The 21,528-nt window shown below is 36.6% G+C and overlaps 1 protein-coding gene, 1 long non-coding RNA gene and 1 pseudogene across 3 annotated transcripts; 2 read left to right on the forward strand and 1 right to left on the reverse strand.

Moving 5' to 3' along the window:
* Positions 1-3,954: 3,954 nt before the first annotated feature.
* On the forward strand, positions 3,955-6,519 carry LOC104722633 (uncharacterized). 2 transcript variants are annotated; one of them, XR_757229.3, is made up of 3 exons: positions 4,009-4,743; positions 5,026-5,167; positions 6,292-6,519. It is a non-coding gene; the product is annotated as an uncharacterized LOC104722633 (long non-coding RNA). The 2 variants fall into 2 exon arrangements; XR_757228.3 differs by having other exon boundaries at positions 3,955-4,743; positions 5,026-6,519.
* A 3,273-nt stretch (positions 6,520-9,792) lies between these two features.
* On the forward strand, positions 9,793-13,862 carry LOC147933773 (uncharacterized; annotated as a pseudogene).
* Positions 13,863-18,722: 4,860 nt separating this feature from the next.
* Positions 18,723-20,754, reverse strand: LOC104722634 (ethylene-responsive transcription factor CRF2-like). The gene has a single exon (XM_010440836.3). It carries the CDS (start codon positions 20,020-20,022, stop codon positions 18,943-18,945), a length of 1,080 nt encoding a protein of 359 aa, XP_010439138.1. The 5' UTR covers positions 20,023-20,754; the 3' UTR covers positions 18,723-18,942.
* Positions 20,755-21,528: the final 774 nt, after the last annotated feature.

Raw genomic sequence — 21,528 nt, forward strand, 5'->3', positions numbered from 1 at the left:
ATCAATTTAGTGATTAACAGTAGTAATTAATAAGCTTGTATATGCTTAATGTAAACTTTGATGATTCAGTTAATTATATTGATCATCAACAACTTTGAATACGCATTGTTGTTGTAGCATGAGATTAAAATGTGAGTCCATATGCATTTTGTGAGTCCATATGCATTTTGAATTTTTTTTTTTTTTTTTGTTATAGAAGAATGGACACTATGGGCCTGTTCGCAGCGACCAGCGATCAGAAATATGCCTTTACTTCTCTTTCAATTCTTCTTCATCTTTTTTTTTTTTTTATGTCTCTGCAACTGAAATCCCATAATTTTTGGGTCGCCAGATGAAATAGCGATGACACCTATGCCTTTGTTTCAAAGAAGCGACTGTTGCTGATTTTAAACCATGACAAAAATCTATGGAGAAGATGATCTCAGAAAATATTTTGTTACCTAAAAAATCTGAATTTTAGTTGGGAGTTTTCCAAAATTATAGTTATACCCTCTAATATGTTAATAATTACAATATAATGTTAATAAAAGAGTCGCTGGTTTGAGTCGTGCCACATAAAAAAGATCATCATAACTCGGTTTTTTGGGATCCAATACTTTTTAGGTAAACGCTCCAAAACATCTAGTATTATAAGACCTACTTAACTCTTTTGTTTCGAAGTAACAGTATGTTCAAGATGGTATTTAACAAAACACATGAAATTTTATCATTTTGTGATTATGTGACGGTAAGAAACAACAAGCAAACAAGCCAAGCATAAAGTAACAATGCATCAAAGGATGTGAATCACGTCTACTATTGGTCATGAATCACACCAAAAAACAAGCTCCATCAACTCTTAACTAAGATCATGTTGTGGAGGACCAAAAAATCTAAAGCAAATTTGGCCCGAGCCAGACGACTAAATATCGACGTAGGCAAGTTGTAAATTTTTGCTATTGATCGGTTGAGTAAATTGGGATCAGCAGGCCAAATCAAGACCGTATGGGATCAAACCAAGGCATGGACCAGGAGATTTAAATGTTTAAATTACCCATCGCAACATCACTATTCCTAAATAACAATGAAACTATATATGGACAAAAAGCAATTATGAATATTTTGATTATTCAGGATCAGGACCATCAGATTTTTATGTTTTACTCTTAGTTAAACTAAGCTCTTCATTTCTCTTACATATATGTACTAGGTGATATCCCGTGCTACAGCACGGGATTATATATTTTGTTAGTTAGTTTTTTTTTGTAATTTGCATTTTTGTAATGTAGTTTTTTATTTTGACTTATTTTCTTTGTTTGTATAGTGTTTATTTGTATATTGGGGGTTATACAGTAAATTGGAAATCCTAATAGAGTAAGTAGTTTGTAGAATGTAGCTTTTCACGGAAATAGACACACCGCAATATTAGATAGTATTTTTGTAAGAGAATAGACACTCCGCAATATCGGATAGTAGTTTTGTAAGAGGATAGACACACCACAATATTGGATAATAGTTTTAAGAGGATTAGTATTGCTTTATTTTAGCTTGTCGTCAAAAGAGAAAAAGTTGCTTGTTAAATTTTAGTGTGAGATATTTCAATAGTTAGGAAACCATTGTATTTATAGTGAGATTATGTATATTTAAGTTATCATTTAGAAGTTAATATTTGATATATCAAATCTCAGCAAAATAATTTAATTTATAGTTTGATAAAAATACATGTTTTAACGGGTTTAACTCAAACTTTTTTTATATTTTAAAATTTTTAAGAGTAAAAATATTAATATTACTTAAATATTTTATAGACTTAGCAACATAAATCAAACTTTGTTTTCGACCCAAAGGTATAATGGTCATTTAGACAATTCGAAATTATAGAGTAGTTTTATTAAATTAGATAATTCTCTAATCATTTTTAATGAAAAACCTACCAAAACAAAATCATGGTCTAATTTGAGTCTAGTGAGTACTCTTGCTTTAATAGTATACATGTCAATTTGAATTTGTTACATTAGTCGAGAGATATCATTTTGAATTTTTTTGTAATGAGATGTATATCTTAATATATGGGGAGAATGAGCTATTTCTCCCTGAAAACTATCATATCTAGCTAGATAGAGCCTGAACTTTGACACCGAACTAGATATCTCCGAAAAAAAAGTTTGATTTCTATTACTCCCCGAAAAATTACTTTGAACCTGAGATCAAACCACATACACTCAAAATTAAACCAATTAAAACCGGACTTAATAAAAAAATTTATCTGATAAAAATTTTAAAATAAAAAGAAAAAGAAAAATTGTTCGTTCTCCTTCACGGCTTCACCCATCGCCAAACCTCCATAACTTATCTTAGTCATTAAAGCTTTAATGAAAATTGAATGGATCTTATTCTCAGACAATGTGGAGTTTCGGAGATTTGATTTCTCTTTGCTGAATTTTTTTTCCCAGGAATTTAAAATTTTCAGATCTCATGGTTGAATCCCATCGGAGTATTATCTTCTCTGCCGTCTCTAATTCAAAAATCAGATACGGATTGGTGTTTGACTTCACTGATCGATTCTCTCTTTTATTCTATTTTTCTTCCTCCTTTGAAATGAGATTTATTTGGTGGTGAAGATTATAGCGAGAAAACTAATGTCTGATTTCCAATTTTTTTTATGAAGAACTAAAAAATCAGACAAAAAAACCTTTTAAAAACCCATTTATTTCTAATAAAAAGTCATCCCTTAGATCTTTTTCTCTCATCTTTGTGTGAGTTTCTTTTAGCCGATTTGACTTTTGTTTTTTGCTTGTTTGTTTGTTTTGTTTCTCCTTTTGCAGTGAGTAAATCTCTTCTGATTAAGAGGAGACAAACGCCAAGTGTTTGATTGGAATTTCCCAATTCATCGGTTAGTCGATTCCTTTCATGGAAGGAAGAAATCCTTCATACCCCCTATTGGTGGCCGTTGTTGGCTTTGGATGAAGGTTTCTTTTCAGATCGCGAGTTGTGATGATGGGATCTCATCACTCGGCTCCTTTTTTATCATCTCCACCAATCTTCCCACATTTCCAACTGAGTCAACTCGGTCCCGGTCCATGAGCACGTGGGAATATCAAAAATTAAATAGTGTGTGAAAAAAATAGTTAAGGCGATATAATATCGTCGAAAAAAAGTGATATAATATCAAAAAAAATATATTCGGTAAAATAGAGGTTTGGTTTGGTCTAATTGGATTTAGGTTCTTCATTAAACGGTTAAGTAAAGAGTAAACCAATAGAAACCGAAGACTAGGTGTAATTAGATCTCAAACTTTGAATTAGGGGAGATATAGGTATAGAACTATATTTTCAGGGGAAAATAAAAATCAAATTTTCTTTTCGGGGATATCTAGATCGGAGTCAAAGTTCGGACTCTATCTAACTAGATATGATATTTTTTATGGAGAAATAGCTCGTTTTCACTTAATATATGAGAATACATTAAAATTATGATAAGATAAATTTCAAAAATAAAATATACGAAGTATTTTTGGTTCTCAAAATTTAATGGTAAAAATTATTTTAAAAATGCAAATTATTTCACGTCACGTTCTCTCCCCTGTAGAGACTCTTCTCCATCGAATGAAATTCTTTTTCTTTGCTTCTCTCATAATCACCATGGTCTTCTCCGTCTTCTTCTTCTCACTTTGGTTGCTAACTTGCTATGCTCTCAATCTGTCTTCCAACATGCATTGTCTTTTTATAGAGGTTATTATTCTTTGTGTGAATAGGCCTGTACGTATTAACATCATTAGTATACCATCAATCCGACAAATCTCAGTAGAAATGAAAAAAAAAAAAAAAAGAGAGAAAGGTGAAGTAGTTATTACCGTGATGCTAAACACAACTTTTTGACTATTTTCCAATTCCTCAGTATCACATGTTGTTATTTCAACATTCTCAGAATTTTGAAACCCTAGAAAAATGGCAAAGTAAATAGACTTTATCAATCAAACAAAGTAAATAGAGTTATAAATCAAACAATATATCTATCAACAACAGAAAAGAGAAAATAGATATATGTTTTGTTTTGTTTTGTTTGTTTACATGATGATCATTTGTTCATAATTATGATGTTTTACATTAAAACCAAAAAACTTACATACTAATTCAATCGACTATTATTTCCTTGATTTCCCCAGATTTTACAGAAGATCGTTTCCACACATGCATGCTATGTTAACCTTTAGGATGTTTTTCTATATTTATAGGTACTATATGATCAAAAAATTCGAGGTTTTAATTTATTTTTGTTGTTTGCTGCTCGTGACCATTCCTTCGAGCATCATCACCATTCACCGGTAACCTCCAAACCATGATCCAATTCCAATTCTACGCATCCATTCGTCTCCACGACTATTGTTCTCACATTCCCATTTAGCAAAAAAAAAAATCACAATCGATTTTTGAAAGGAAAAAAAAAATTCTTAGGAGAGATTGAAACAGATCCGCGTGTGCCAGCAGTGGAACCTGACCCGAAGGCATACTCGTATGGTGAAGGTGCGAATCGTCATTTAAAGGAGGAAGCGGTGGCGACGGAGGTTCTGAGATTGGAGCGACGGATCTTTCAATTGCTTGAAAATTAAGGACCTGCTTTGTCCTATTTGTATGCAGATAGTTAATAATGCTTTTCTCCGGCTTGCGGTCATAGCTTCTGCTATCATCGCACATCTTAAGAACAAGAGCGATTCCCCTTGTTCTAGCCAAAATCTGACTAACAATCATCGTTCTTACTCATAAGGTTAGAATTTTCTATTCCTTTCTCTAGTTTTCTCATAATTTGGTGTTTGGGGAGTTAGTTATATGATTTTTATCAGTCGATGATAGTGAAGATTTTGTGGTTTTGTTGTCTTTACTTTTAAATACAAGTGTGAGTGCTGCTCGGTTGTGTTTTAGCTTGTAGTCGAGTTCAGTTTTTTTCATTTGCAGCTTCTACTTTCTTCACTATGCTTCTGTTGCTTCTACTTTCCTCACTCTGCTTTTGCAGCTTAACTTCTAACTTCTAAGAAATTTCTACCAACAGTAGTGAAGCTAAAGCTGAAAAGGGTGGACGGAAGAGAAAGATCGGTGCAGAGCAACAAAAATTAAGAAGAACGATAAAAAGAAATTCATGGCTGTGTATTGTCTTAGTACTCTGCTCCTACTTACCGTCGCAGCTTTTAATGGTATTTTATTCATCTCTAGAATACATGTGATCTTGATTTTGTTAGCAGATTGATGTATCCCTGAATAGTTTGCTTTTGAAACTTTAGTTTGAGCTTCGATTTTAATTTGAAATGTTCGCAAGGCAAGGCTTCTAATCTTATTGTAGTGGTTTGATCTAGGATCTAGAGTTCGATCAATCATCTTCGATGCATTCTGAAAAATAAATCTTGGAATCAAAATTGGATTGTATGAGAGATATATGATTATATCGTCTCTGTTTGGTCACGTGTGGTTGCTGAGAACAGAGATTGGAGTTCTCATTATAATCTTTGCATCATCGTCCATATCTTTTAGGTAAAAATATTGAAAATCAAAACTCATATGTTTTTAAACTTACGGGGTCACAGTTTATAGTGATACATACTTTTGTGGAACTTCATTTTGAAAAATCATTATTTGTGGATTTTATTGTTATTTCTAGTGGTTTTGCATATCGTTTGATGAAGATATAACATCTGTTCTCGCATTGGTAGTCATGTCATTTACTATGTGTGTTTCATTTGGTGTTTGGGTTCCCTCAGTTATACTTCCTTAGGGTTTAGTGTTCTGCGTTTAACTGGCTACTTGGGTCCCCTCAGTTGTAGTTCCTTAGGGTTTAGTGTTCCTTAATAACAATGCGGTTAACGAGCTGCTTGGGGTCCCTCAGTTATACTTCTTTAGGGTTTAGTGTTCTGCGGTTAACTGGTTACTTGGGTTCCCTCAGTTGTAGTTCCTTAGGGTTTATAGTTCCTTAATAAGAGTGCGGTGAACTAGCTACTTGGGGTTCCCTCAGTAATAGTCCTTAGGGTATAGTTTTTCTTAATACATGTATGTGTGTTTGATTCGGTCCAATACATTAGTTGTCCTCATTTGCATTCCCTTAATACTCTTCCCCTTGTAAGTTCTGTTAAGTACATGGCTTCTACTAGCCGCCGAACTCTTCACTCACGAGGTATACATACTCGAGTCCATGAATTTCTTCCTTTTTCTATGATTTCTTGCTATATTTGAGCTTATATGACAATGTTTGTTTAAGGGTTTGCTTGTTATTAATTATCTTCCTGAACAAATCATTTTTACATGGTTGGTGGCGTCGACGAGATAGTTGTGAAGGCAAAAAACTTTTCCAAGGAGTCGACAGCTTAAAGGACTGATTTACTTCTTCTTTTTTTCATAGCTGTTGTATAGTTGTCTTATGAGATCAAAGGTTGATAAGTATATGTAATTTTGTTTAGTTTTTTCTACTTCTTGTTTAGGTATTTAGGATTGACAATGAAAACCAAACAATTGCTAATTTACGTTATATATGAAGACTAAATGTCTCTCTTTTTCATGTTGGTTGTGATGAAGAACGTGCGTTAATTCAGTAGTGCAGTGGATCATTTTCAAGCACCACCAATTTTATTAGGGATAGTGTTGTCTTTTTGCTATCACAAAAAATGCCCAATTTTGAAAGCATGGATAAAAGTACCTAAAATGAAAGTTTTGTTGGAACAAATGCCTAAATCAACAATTACCCCTTACAAGAAAGCTGTAGCTTCAATAATTGAAGAATACTTCAGTACTTCATCATCAAGAAGCACAAGTAAGCAAGCATCATTCATATATGGATACAAAACCATAAGAGATATATATGAAAGACTTTAGGATTTTTTTTTATTCTCAAACCAAGTCTTAAAATAAATTGCATATTTCAAACCCATGTCTTAACATAGCAGCATACACGCACGCATTATTGTCTATTACAACAATGGGCGGCCGATCATAAAAGAATCATACAAGTTAACTACCAAATAAACCTAGGGGAGATACAGAGGCGAAATTGTTACGAGGCAGTGTTGAGGAGCAAGGACACCCTTCGAGACATGCACATTTCCGATTCGTACTTTTTCGGCTTATATATATTACCATTATTCAGAAAATAAGAGTGTATCTTTTTTTTTTTTTTTTGTCAAACACTTGATTTCATTCAATAACAAAACAAAATACAAAGAGTGGGATTCAAAGATCCAGAGTTCAAAGCATGATAAGAAGAGACATTCCCCAAAACCAGACATAAATAAATAAAAGAGATCAACAAGGGATCCAAGAGAGCTTTAAAGCAAATGCTATGAAGCGATTTGCCACATGTGAGATCAGGACTTGTTGAAACGTCTTCCACGAAAAAGATCGATGGTAGACCAATTGGTCATTGTCCAACTTGGACTAAATGACGTTGATAAGGTGTTCGAGGCGACTGGATGGTGGTTGAAGTAGTTAGCTTGACATGTCGAGGGCTGATTGTTGATCAAAGAAGCTATAGGACCATACGCACGCCTTCGGCAATTTGAGTTCCAAACAAAACAGCCATGGGACTTCAATAACTTGGGAGCAATAGGGATCATGATTGAAGCTAAACTAAGGATTATCAATGAAGACGTGTACAGCTGTAACATAATAGGTAGGTCCTCTCTCACAAGGCCTTGGCCATGGAGATTAAGGATTCTACCCAAAGTTTGTAGCCAGCACGACACAAGCATAACCAGAGCAGACCTGAGCTTCACAAAAGATGGCGGATGATGAAGGTTGACACCCAAAGGTTGTTGGGATAATATCTGACATACAAAGGTGTTGCCAAATGGGTGATAGTTGAAGACGTAAGCCAGAATTGACTCAGGATGAATGCTGGTCGTGGTTAATTCCAAACCATGATCAACCTTTTGCCAATTAGAGTTCGGAGCTACAATGCCAAGAGTCTTCAAGAGATCGAGACTAATAACATTCACCATAGATAGAGCAAGAACCAGGTATCTTAAAGAGATATTGTAACACCCTAGCAGTATAGTTGATTTACTTCCCAAGAGGAGTCTTCGACCTCTGGGTTTATAAACACAAGCTATAACTAGTCTAGGGGTTGACAAGAGGAAATTTGACTCGGACCTGGTTTTAAAGAAGTTGGGTTGGGGCTGTAGAATTGTTAACGGGCCAGCTTCAAATATGAGGCCCACCAAAGGAAACTGAAACCCTAGTTTACCTTTGATTGACCAAACGCAGATTGTTGTGCGGCGGCTGGTTGGAGAGGTTGTGTGAATTTGCCGTTAAAAGTCCATCTCCGGAGAGAGAATATTCTGCCCTGTCGAGCTCCGATGGTGGTGGTTGACAGACGGGGAGGTCCTTGTAGTTCGGAGAGTCATTACCCTGAAGAAAAGATCGTCGTGCGCCGTCGACATCTTCCCCTGGAAGAGCGCATCTGATGGTCCAAGAGGAGTTTCTTCTGCCATCACTAAATCCAAGGTGAAGAGTTCTTCAGGTGAGAAACGAGATCCGACTTTAAGCTTGAGTAGATCAGTGACCTTTTGATTCATTGTCGCAGGGGTTGGGTACTTGAAGAGGGTGATGGGTTTCGCTGGAAACCACCTCCCTTCTTTGAATGAAACACATCCCAGATTTGGGTTCCCCATAGTTTGTGAAAGGTGAAAAAGGGTTGAGAAAATGGGGATAAAAAGAGACAGATCTAGAGTGAAGAAAAGCCAGTGAACAAACGTCCCGACGTCGGCGAGCCGAAGCTGCGCCGATGCCGGAGAAAAGGAGGGGTGAAGGTGCTTCGATATTCGTGCCTGGAATGTTATCAGAATAAGATTTTAGATGATTATTATATAAGAGTGTCTCCCCATCACCATAATTTACATACCAAAAACTCCAAATTCTTCACCAAAACTCCAAATTCGGCGTTCAAGATCTGGCAGTGGGTTCTCAAGATCCGGTGGTCATCTCTCAAAAACCGGTGGTCGGAGTACCTTTTCAGGCTGACTATGCTGTTAACCGAAGATATCTTTCTCCTTTAAGCGATGGTCTCGTCTCGGTCGGAGTTTCCGGTGAATGCCCTTCATTCTCCCTTAACCGGTTGTCTCATCTCCGCACTCTCCTCTTGCTCTAACCATGATGACCACTTGGAGAACACATATTTGGTGGTTCGTGACCCAACAGAGGTGAAGCTTCACCAATCCTTTAGAACGGAAGTACAAAGACGATCAATGCTGTATATCCGTCAAACCTCCTCCGGCTACGGCCGCGCCATCATCTCCGGCGACATCGATGTCCCGAGAGGCTTTCCAAACCTAGCCGCCAGCGGATCCATTGTATTTCCAAATCGAAGTTTTTTGTGGTGGGCTTGGACTGAGGTTAAAATGTATTTTGAAGATTTAAATTTTAATTCCCCTTTCCGTTACACTATTATGGGCCTAATTGTAAAGGGTCAAACCCTGTCTTTAACATTTTCCTTCTATATGAAGCGATTACCAAAGATTATGAAGAAGAGGTACCTAAGGCTTAAAAGCTACTTACTTCCTCTTATGAGTCTACAAACTTCCTCTAAGGAATGGCACCTCCAACACTCATTGGTGTTGCTATCAGTTTTAATAGTGATACAAACTATGTATGCTTCCTCTTTTTTGGAGAGACTTCTCAAACTGAAATGTCACATAATGAATTTTGATTTGCTAAATAAAAAACGACTTAAACATTCAGTTTACATCCTTTCTAATGAAGTGATCCTATGTTTAATGTGCAAAGTCACTCGATTCTTTTTTAGTACGGCGGGGTTTGTTACTCCCTCCGGAACTAACATATGAGGACTTTAGCATGGAACTGTCAAGAGGCGAGAGCTAAAGAAACTTCTCGTCGACTGAGAGAGATGTGTCACATGTACTCTCCAGGTTTTATGTTTTTATCCGAGACAAAAAATGATAAAACATTTCTGCAAACCTTGCAAGCCGAGCTAGGATTTAACAACCTCCAAACTGTTGAGCCGGATGGCACTAGTGGAGGTTTAGCCCTTTTCCATTCAAAGGACTATCCGGTTAAGTTTTTGTTGTTAGATGATCGATTGATCGACATCGAAACAATCTTTTTATGACTTTTATCTATGGAGATCATGTGGTCAAGGGTCGAGATTATGTTTGGGAGAGATTGACACGGATTGGCATAGCTAGATCCGAGGAATGGTTCATAATTGGCGATTTTAACGAGATCACAGGAAACCATGAAAAAAGAGGAGGAAAAAAAAGATCTGAAGCCTCCTTTCTACCCTTTCGTGCTATGATCAATGCCTGTGGGTTTATTGAATTTCCATTTCAAGGCAATCAATTCTCATGGATTGGTCAAAGAACAAATGGTAAGGTAAGATGCCGATTGGATAGAGCTATGGGGAATGAAGAATGGCATAATATTTTTTCCCACACAAATGTGGAGTATTTGAAAATGTGGGGCTCAGATCATAGACCCCTCTTAGCGTCTATCAGCTCGACTCCAAAAAATTTCCGCGTAAATTCATGTTTGATAAGAGATGAATTGATAAACCCGGAATAAAGGAAGCGGTTCAAGAAGGATGGAGTGTAGGTGGAACTCGCGAGAATTGCCCTTTGTCAAGAAAAATTCGAAATTGCCGAAGAGTTCTCTCCATTTGGAAGAAATCTACCGTAACAAATTCAGAAAAACTTATCAAGGAACTCCAAACAAAGATTGATGAAGCTTATGAGGACGAATTCACTACGACGGATGACATCCTATTGTTAAAAAAGAGATTATGTGATGCTTATAGGGAAGAGGAAACCTTTTGGTACCAAAAGAGTCGTCAAGATTGGTATGCAGAGGGAGATAAAAATACAAAATTCTTCCACGCCTCGGTGAAGCAAAGACGTGCAAGAAACAGAATTACAGGCCTTCTTGATCGAAATGGATTTTGGGTGGATAACGAAGAACGGCTAGAAGAAGTTGCCGTCGAATATTTTGATAACTTATTCTCCTCCTCGAATGCGAGTGATTCTTCCGAAGTTCTTAGAGAAATCCCTTCCATGGTCACACCGGCCATGAATGAATTTCTAACTAAGGATGTTACAGAAGCGGAAGTTAGAAAAGCGTTATTCTCACTGAAGCCAGGAAAGACCCCGGGGCCGGATGGGATGACCGCTCTTTTCTTTCAATGCTTCTGGGATATAACGAAAAAATATCTCATCATTAGGGTGAAGAATTTCTTCAGTTATGGTATTTTTGATGGCAAGATAAACGAGACTAATATATGCCTTATACCTAAGGGAGATAAACCCAGAGAAATGTCAGGATTTCGTCCTATTAGCTTATGTAATGTAAGCTATAAGGTGATATCGAAGATCTTGAGTCTCCGATTAAAGAGATTTCTTCCAGAGTTAATCTCTGAGACACAATCTGCCTTTGTAGCAAATCGACTGATAACTGACAACATCCTCATCGCTCAAGAAAACTTCCATGCCCTTCGCTATAACTCTGTTAATAGGAAAAGAATTATGGCTCTCAAAACGGATATGAGCAAAGCATACGATAGGGTAGAATGGCGATTTCTCCAATCTTTAATGGAGAAAATGGGCTTTAATGAGCGTTGGGTGGGGTGGATCATGCAATGCATCACTTCCGTATCCTATCAGGTTCTTATCAATGGGGATCCCAAAGGCCTTGTTAGGCCGACGCGTAGAATTCGACAAGGGGATCCAATTTCTCCGTACCAGTTTATTTTATGTATGGAAGCTCTCATCTCTAAGATTAGAAGAGCAGAGGCAAACAGAAAAATTCAAGGCCTTAGGGTCGCTTGTGCAAGTCCATGAGTCTCACATCTTCTCTTCGCTGATGACAGTTTATTTTCTGCAAGGCAGATATTCAACAATGTAAAGAAGTGATAGACATTATTCGCAAGTATGGTGAGGCTTTAGGACAAGAGATCAATTTTGCTAAATCTTCCATTATGTTTGGAAATGAGGTAGAATCATCTTTACGTCAAGAAATTAAATCAATTCTGGGAATCTCCCAGGAAGGAGGCATGGGGACGTACTTGGGTCTCCCTGAAAAGATTCATGGGTCAAAAGCCGAGGTCTTTGCGTTTGTCAGGGATAGATTACATAAACGAGTCAACCCATGGCCTTCAAAATTCCTCTCGAAAGGAGGAAAGAAATTCTTATTAAGTCTCAAGCACAAGCCCTTCCGACATATGTAATGTCGTGTTTTCTATTGCCTAAAACAATATGTTCTAAGCTAACTAGTGCGATCGCAGATTTCTGGTGGAGTAATAAGGCGGATAGTAGAGGTATACATTGGATGTCTTGGGACCAGTTATGCTCTCAACTTTCTGATGGAGGCCTAGGATTCAAAGCCTTAGAAGAATTTAATCTCGCATTATTGGCGAAGCAACTATGGAGACTATTAAGATTTCCTGATTCTCTTCTTAGTCGGGTCCTTAAAGGAAGGTACTTTAAGTACAACAGTTCTTTAGAGATAACAGTATCCAACCGTCCGTCATATGAATGGAGGAGTTTACTTGCTGCTAAAGATGTTTTGAAGTATGGGATTCGGAAGACTATAGGCTCAAGGTTTGGTACTTACCTTTGGACAGATCTGTGGATACCCGATTCCCCTACACGTCCTCCGAAAGGACTTTCAGATGTTCGAGATCCTTTGATCTGTGTTAACACCTTGATTGACTTCGAGACAAAACAATGGAAACTGGATCGTCTCCGGGAACTCTTTCCCCCAGAAGAAATTACCCTCATTTTAGGGTTAAAACTGAGTCGTATTGCATCGAATGATGGATATTGTTGGACTATGACTAAGTCCGGAAACTATTCCGTGAAGTCTAGTTACGAGGCCGCGAGAATCATTTCTCGTCCTGCTTGTGAACTCCCTTTTCAGGGGCCTAGTGTTACGGCACTAAAAGCACAAGCTTGGAAATTAAAAACTACACGAAAGTTGAAACATTTTGTGTGGAAATGTATTTCTGGGTGCTTGGCGACAAGCCAAAAACTACACTATCGCCATATTGGCAGAAACAAAGGATGTTCTAGATGTGGAGCGGACGAAGAAACCATCAATCATGTGATCTTCGAATGCCCCCCAGCTAGACAAGTATGGGCTTTGTCGAATATCCCTGCATCCCCTATGTTGTTCCCATCATCGTCAATATACAATAATATTGATTATTTATATTGGCGGGGTAAGGACGTGGGAGCAAGCGAGGAGAATTTAAGAGTTTTTCCATAGATTATGTGGTATATTTGGAAGGCACGAAATAAAAAAATCTTTGATAATATTTCAGAACCACCACAAGAGACCCTTGATATCGCTATTCAAGAGGAAGAAGCATGGAGGCGAGCAAATAGGAGAGAAGATCCCTTAGCACGGACGGATCCCACAGTGGAAATTATGCCTATTCCATCTGATGTTCTTGTTTGCTTTATTGACGGATCTTGGCATGCGTCAGATTCAAGAAGTGGGCACGGTTGGATTGTATATTCTGGAGGGAGAATGAGGCATTTAGGATTGAATGGTTCGCGTAAAAGTCTTTCCCCTCTTCATGCCGAGTTGGAGACTCTTTTATGGGCGATGAAGTGCTTATTGGCGATTCCGTTGACGAGTATCCTCATTATGACAGATTGTTCGGACCGTCTTGCTATGATTTCAAACCCAGAGGCATGGCCTGCATTTGCAGTAGAGCTGAAGGATTTTATGTATTACAAGAATTTATTTTCTTCGCTGGTTATTAGATATATCCCTCGTAGTGGTAATACTTCCGCTGATCATCTTGCGAAATGTGCAAGAGGTCGCGGATTCTATTTTTCCCATGTAAGTTCGACGGTTTCTCACTGGCTCTCTCTAGAAGAGAGTTCTCAACCGTGAACTAGTATATGGAGTTTAGACAATTAAAAAAAAAAAAAAAAAAAACCTCACATTCTCTAGTTTTTGTAGATGTGCTAGTTTATTAAAGGTCTCTACGAGGGGAGATGAGTAATCAATCAACCAAAGAGTAGCGTCAAAACTGTACTAAAGGCTAAAGCACAAGTATTTGATATACTTGATAGATCAATGATGGATATATTATAAGTAAGTTCCAAAAAAATGAAAAATCAATAAACAAAAACTAAGATTTCCATTGAGATTATGATGCTAATCACTGACTGTACTTTAGAATGGAATAGAGCAAACTCGTAGATTATTCACTAGAGCTATAACAAAAAAACGAACCATTGAGAGAACACATTCTCTATGAGATTGCAAGAATCGGAGACATGTCTCTTGATCGAACTGTGACTCCGCGACGCAATTCAGAAGTTGGAGAGCCTCTTGGCCGTATACTGGTTGGGGACTCTGTTTCCGGTGAAACGGATAAACCACGATCACGGGACGATGACCTCAAAAAAAAAACCGCAAGTTTTTAAATGGGTCTGAATAAAACCCAGTTTAGATAGTTCAATAAAGCCCTTTTCAAAATAACAATATTACATGTTCTTTTGTCTTCTTAGAAAATTAGACTGATCAATCATGGAAGTGATCTCAAATTTAATTGTTTTGCTAAACATTTTCGTTTCTAGTAATGTATATATTTAACTTTTGGATTCAAAATGCATTTTTGAAGGCTTCCCATATGTTGCACGTAGCACAAAAGCTGATTAGTAAGAGCTAATTAAGATGACCAAAAGCTGATTAGTAAGAGCTAAGATGATCACCGATTCTATAGAGGAAAACACAAACTCTCTGGGGTATATATTTATGATTTAAGCCGCGACCATCGTCACGAAACTAGTAACCTATAGTACAAGGTATTCAAAATCGAAGTTTTTTAGATTGTTGTTGCATTATGGAGAGAAAAAAAGATAGAGATAGATAACCGAAAAAATAGTTGGAAGGTTAGTTCAGGGTAAATTAAAATGGAGGGAAGCAGAGCAAACATGTTAAGTGCATGGGAATGACACGAGAATGGTACGTGAAATATTGAAAATGAAAGACATCATCATTTAATTCCTTTGTTGTTGTTGGTCCATGTTATTTATTAATGGTGTCTCTGCCACTTTTCATGAGACACTGTCTCACTCACTTTCTATTCCACATGTTAATTTTTACTATGCATATCCTAAATGTTAACCCATCTATCTAATTTGTACTGTTTAATTATATGCATATATCTCTACCTAGAAATCTTATCGTATGTACTTATATAATCTCAGTCAAGATCATTATGTCAGCCTTTTTTGAATTATCTGAAAAATGGACGTGAGCAGGAAGAACAGATAATGGAATGATGATAGACCAAACATTAAATACGGAAAAATACGGAGTAAGGCATTATGTATACGGATAGGGTCAAGTGAGATATTACCAGGAAGAAGTCAAACTTGCGTTGAAAGTTTGAAACCATCCTGTCCTTTTTTTATTTTTTTTGGCCAAGACAGTCGTTGACCGGTACAGATAAACAGAATCCTGGTTTTATCCGGTTCAACCATTTGGTTGGTTTGGCAATAACTGTTAAGATCTACTTAGACACTTGGTTTCATTTCAACCATTCCCACCAAAAAAGCTTATCCAATGGCCCAACAGGTATCAAGTGGATGGTCCAGATTCGCTGGTCCACGGGATCCAAAGCCGTACCATTTCCATATCTGAGACGCGTCATCGTAAATGTCCCCCTTACATGGTCGTTAATGCTTAGTTGGAGACCGTTAGATCAATATATGTCATGACGTGAATGGTTAGGATTTGCTTTTACATGTGGTTTTCTCACCTTTGAGTTTTTATTTATCCTTCTACCTTTCGAAATTAACCAAATAACGGTTGAATGTGTCACAAAAGATTATATATCATGATATATGCTAAAGTTTAAGTATAATTAGAAAAATCACGAGAGAAGATCTCTCATGAAAGGTCCCCATTTTATCTTTTGGCATAAATCTTGCAAGTGAGCTCTGGAATTTTGTGACAAACAAAATCTTTGCTTGAGGGGACACCATTACACATATATCATTATATAAAAACATTATATGTATATGTATGATTGTGTGTATAATATGTATTGTATATGCATGCATATATAGATATTATCTCTGGGCAATGACCATCTTCAAGCCTTACGAATTTTAGGAAGGGGCACTGGGATAGTCATGGGATTTATTACTATTTTGTTTTTTGAATTAACGAAAATATAAATGCAACAAACCTCTTTAAATATTTGAAATTTGAACCCATATATATATATATACAAAAGACTATTATATCAATTTAGTGATTAACAGTAGTAATAAACTTGTATATGCATAATGTAAACTTTGAAGATTCAGTTAATTATATTGATCAACAACTTTGACGAATACGCACTGTTGTTGTAGCTAGCATGAGATTAAAATGTGAGTCCATATGCATTTTGAATTTGTTTTTGTTTGTTATAGAAGAATGGACACCATATTGATGGGTATGCATGAAAAATCACGCAATTCACATGAACATTTTTGGGAAGAGGGGACCAAACTAATTAATACTTCTTCGATTTTTTTTGTTTTTGTTTTCGTATCTAATAAATCTTACAATATTGTTGCATCTAGATTCTGAAGTCTCTAATAATTAACCGTAGTACGTCTTTGAATTGTGTACGTAATAAATATTTCAAGCGTTTTCGGTAGCTATTTTCCTCATTTAATAAGTGTTAGAATATTATTATACCCTAAAATCAGCAAGTTGCATGGGTTAATTCTGAGATTGTCGGAAATATTTTTATTTTCATATGAATGTTACTAGTTCACATTTTATATCCAACTATTAAAAAAAATGTAGTATTTCTAATTAAAAAAAAAAAGGACTGAGAATAGTAGCAGTAGCCTCTGGAGGAGCCTTACGGGCACAGAGGAGAAAAAGAGAGTACAGGAGAGAGTAGTATTTAACGAAAGGGACACGACAATGCTCTTTCTCGAGTAGTTGCGGCTCTAGCCTACGTGTCGTCAGTTCTTTTCCCTGTACCTCACCTCTCTATATTTATGTTTTTTTTCAATCTTTCTTTTATCGTTATATTTTTTTTAGATTTTTAAATTTTATTTTATCTTCAGATTGCTTTACCAACTATATTGGTTGTTGCTTTTTCATGATTTATCAAATATTTCGAATAAATTTGTTTAGGTACTTGAAGCATCAATACATTTTGTTTTTTTTCACCAAAACCCATTTCCTTAAGAAAATTTTAGGAGACGACTCTCTTCTAAAGAGAGTTATTCTGAATATGTATACACTTTGTTGGAAACGAAAGAGTTATTCTGAGACGCTCCAAAACATTTATAATAAGATCTACTTAACTCTTTCGTTTTAAAGTAACAATATGTTCAAGATGAAATAATTTTATCTTTTTATGATTATGTGACGGTAAGAAACAACAAGCAAACAAGCCAAGCAAACAGTGCATCAAAGAAAGTGAATCCCGTTCACGTCTACAATTGTTCATGAATCTCACACCAAAAAAATAAGCTCCATCAACTCTTAAATAAGATCATGTTGTGGAGGACCAAACATCCAAAGCAAAGTTGGCCCGAGCCTGACTAGATATCGACGCAGACAAGTTGTAAATTTTTGCAATTGATCGGTTAATTAACTTGGGATCAGCAGGCCAAATCAAGACCGTATGGGATCAAACCAAGGCATGGACCAGGAGATTTAAATTACCCATCGCAACATCACTATTCCTAAATAACAATGAAACAATATATGGACAAAAGGCAATTATGAATATTTTGATTATTCAGGACCAGAAGATTTATGCAAATCAACAAACCAATATAAAGCAACAAATATAATTTGATAAACCCATACGAATCCGACTAAATTAGTATATGAGAGAGGGAGACATATGAGATAGAGATATGAAAAGGACACAAACACAGTAGAAAATTTAACTTCTCAATAGATATAAATCATTGTGCGTGTGCGTTTACGTTTAGGGACTATAAAGAATAACGTTTGTAAACCTTAATCAAATCAATCATATCAATAGCTCCAAATTATTATATCTATTAGCAATAAAAGAACAGTGTTTTTGGATCTTATCTACTACACAATCTAGCTTAGTATAAAAGTACTAATAAAGCAATTAGATTTTTTGCGTGCATAACAAAACAACCGTAGTAACATTACATCGTACTTTTTTTTTATAAAACTGTTAACAGAGTGCGATTGAAACACACTAGACAAATCAACTACCCCAACTGCCTCCTTCTCATTTAATCCTCATGAAAGTATCCTACTGTATAATTTATTTTCGTTTTCTCATTTTCTTGTGAATAAACTGACAAAAATTATAGCTTCTTCTATGATGTGCCACATTTCAAAATCAACTTAGATTCTCCCCCTCCTTCGTATCTAGTCTCAATCTACCTGGCATATCACACTATTTCTGTCTACTACTATTTCATATTATTATTTTATGAGTTTGGAATTGGATTATTAGCTTGTAATCGTGTAAACAATAAAATAACTATTAGCCTTTTCTTTTTTTCATAAAAAATGATGATTAGCCTTAAGAAAACAAAAAAAAACTAGCTAAAAAAGCTTTTCAATTGTTCACATCACGTGAGATCACACGTGCCTTCACCACCAACACTGAATCAAAAAATCAAAGGAATTTTTTCAGTCGATTTAAAATTAATTAAAAAGAGAGATAAAGAGAGCAGAGACCACGTGGAAGCAAAAAGAAACACGACCTCCCATTACCGTTAACAGACGGTGTCATTTTAACAAACGTTAATAATTTTATACTTAATTAATATCACCATTTAACTACATTAATACAGTTTGACTTATATATAATTATATATCACAACAAAGAAAAAAGAAAAACAAATTAACAACGAACATCACCGAGATTATCTCACCGGTATACAAAACTTTCTCCGGGTTCCGTTTAGTAACGGCCGGTTAAAAACTACTATTTATTTATTTATTTTAAAATTTAAACAGCTAAAAGAGGATCCGACCCGAATAAATCCCCAATATCTTGAAAATGGTCCTCCATCTGCCAGCTGGATAATCCGGAAGATCCGAAATCGAATCCGAAGTTCATATCCGTACACATATCCACCGTGAACAAATCTTCCCCGAATAAATCGCCGCCGCCGAGATAGTGTGGAACAACCGAGCTTCTGAAATCGAACAGGTCATCGTCTGAGAACAGCGGCGCAGAGAAATCAGAGAAAGTTTCGGACACCGTCGTCATCGACGGCTCTTCCTTGACAACAACCGCCGCTGCAACTGCTGGTGGAGAAGAGCTCCCGGAGAATTCGTCGACGGTGAACGGAGATCGGAGAACGGAAACAGGAGAACAGAGACAGTCGTTGCTGCTGCTTCCGCTGATTGTTGAAGAAGCTGTAACGGAGTTTTTGGTTTTGCTGTTCTTCTTCTTCGTCGTCTTCTTCTTCTTCTTCAGCGGTGGTGGGGATTTTTTCTCAGCCGTCGTCGTCGTGGTGGTGGTAGGAGTGACAGAGAAATTAGTGAGAGCGTCGGGACCACGGAGCTGAATGGCGGCGCTGTCGTAAACCATGGCAGCTTCTTCGGCGGTGTTGTAAGTACCTAACCAGAGACGTACACGTTTAAGCGGATCTCTTATCTCCGCCGCCCATTTACCCCACGGACGCTGTCTCACTCCCCGGAACTTCTTCTCTCCCGTCACCGTCGTCGTCGTAGTAGCTGAAACAACCGGAGAAGCAGTAGACTCCGACTTAACCGCAATCATCTTTCTCTTCTTCGATTCGGTTTCGGTTTCAATATTAGCAACAGCAGCACCGCCGGAATCGAGAACGACCTCGTTGACGAACTTCTTGATACGACGGCGTTTAGAGACGAATCTGTTGTTGTGGGCTTCATCTTCGTCTTCGTCGTCGCTAGAGGAATCAGTAGCGTAAGGGTCAGTGACTGAGATACGAAGAACCCTGGTTTGGTGGTTGTTGGTTAAATCCGGTACGATTCTCGTCGTGTTGGTTTTGTGCTCTGTGAATTTTACCCTCGGAACAACCATTGTCTTCTCCGCTTCCATTTTTTTTTTGGTTTCTCTCTCTCTCTCTCTCTCTCTCTCTCTCTCTCTCTCTCTCTCTCTCTCTCTCTCTCTCTCTCTCTCTCTCTCTCTCTTTATTTCTTCACTCAAGACTGTGACTGTGTCTCTCTGTGTGTGTTTTTATAGCATAAAGCAAAAAAAGGAAAGAGACAAAGAATAAAGATGGGATTTTTTTAGAGGAAAGATGAAACTTGAAGAACAAGAGTGATGCTCTCTTCTCTTCTTCTTTCTTCTTCTCTCTGGTAACAAAAAGTTTTCTCAAAGGACGCGAATTTTTTTTGTTTTATAGAAAGAACAAAAGGCACGAAAAACACTGCGACAGAGAAGAAGCCTTGAAGCGTGAAGATTTTTTTTTTTTTGTTTCCCGGAAAGTTGAAGAAAGGGGGGGTAAGGTAAAAGAGCTTTTGGTTATATTCTTATGGAATCGTTTCGCAAACGAGAGAGAGATAAGGAGAGGGAGATAAAGAGGAAGATGCTACTTTTGGGGGAGAGGAAAGCTTAAAGCTTTGCTTGGGTTTTTCTACGAAATATTCCTGGAAAATTAAAAATTTGGGCAGAGAGACAAAAATAAAAAAATGTTTTTGCAGAGAGTGTGAGAAAAGAGTGACACGAGGAAGAAGAAGAGAGATTTCAAAGCGGCAGAGCACATGTAATGTAGAGAGAGACTCTTTTATAGGATCTTGAAACGGCTCATTATTTACTCTCTTTCTTTTTTCTCCTATTTCAATTTTCTTTTCGAATATCTTTAAAAAAAATCTTTTCAAAAAACAATAAATTAAAGATTTTTTTTATTATTATTAAAGGTGAATATAGTGTTTAAAAATATGAATGTCTTAGGCGTCATTGATGGTGTTTAAGTGAATGAAAGACAATTGTCAAAAAGACTATTACAATCCAAAACGAACATTTAATTGAAACTGAAATTTATAGTGATAAAATTATATTAAAAAACAAAACCATACTACTACTGCAAACGTGTGTCGACAGTAATTATTAGTACTAGTAGTCGTTTGTAACGCAAATAACAATTATGACATTAATGTACATAATTAGATATTAGTGCCGACCACCAATTTTTTTTAAATTCTTTTATCATTTTTAAACAAGCAAAATTAGAAAGAAATTATTAATTTTGGCTGATATTTAGTAAAAAATAAAAACTAATCAAGACAAAATTAAAGCCGGTTAAAAAGAGCTTGACGAAACCAAAACGCCGCATAAGTCAAACGATTGAGATATCGACACGTGTTATATCAGATTGGGTCTAATCCAACGGCTGGGACGTGCCTTTATCCTGTGCAGCTGACAAAGAGAGAAAAAAAAAAAACATGTATTTTAGTATCTTACTAAACTAATTACGAGTGTGTAATTTAAAATTTTAAAATGTTCTTGTAATTAGAGATTCAGGTCACGTGACACCGGAGACACGGTCCAGTCCTACTTTTTGACCAGAATCATTAATTAAATTAAACTCCTTTCGTTTTAAAA

Source organism: Camelina sativa, chromosome 11, assembly GCF_030686135.1.
Source record: "Camelina sativa cultivar CO46 ecotype springtype chromosome 11, ASM3068613v1".
NCBI lineage: Eukaryota > Viridiplantae > Streptophyta > Magnoliopsida > Brassicales > Brassicaceae > Camelina > Camelina sativa.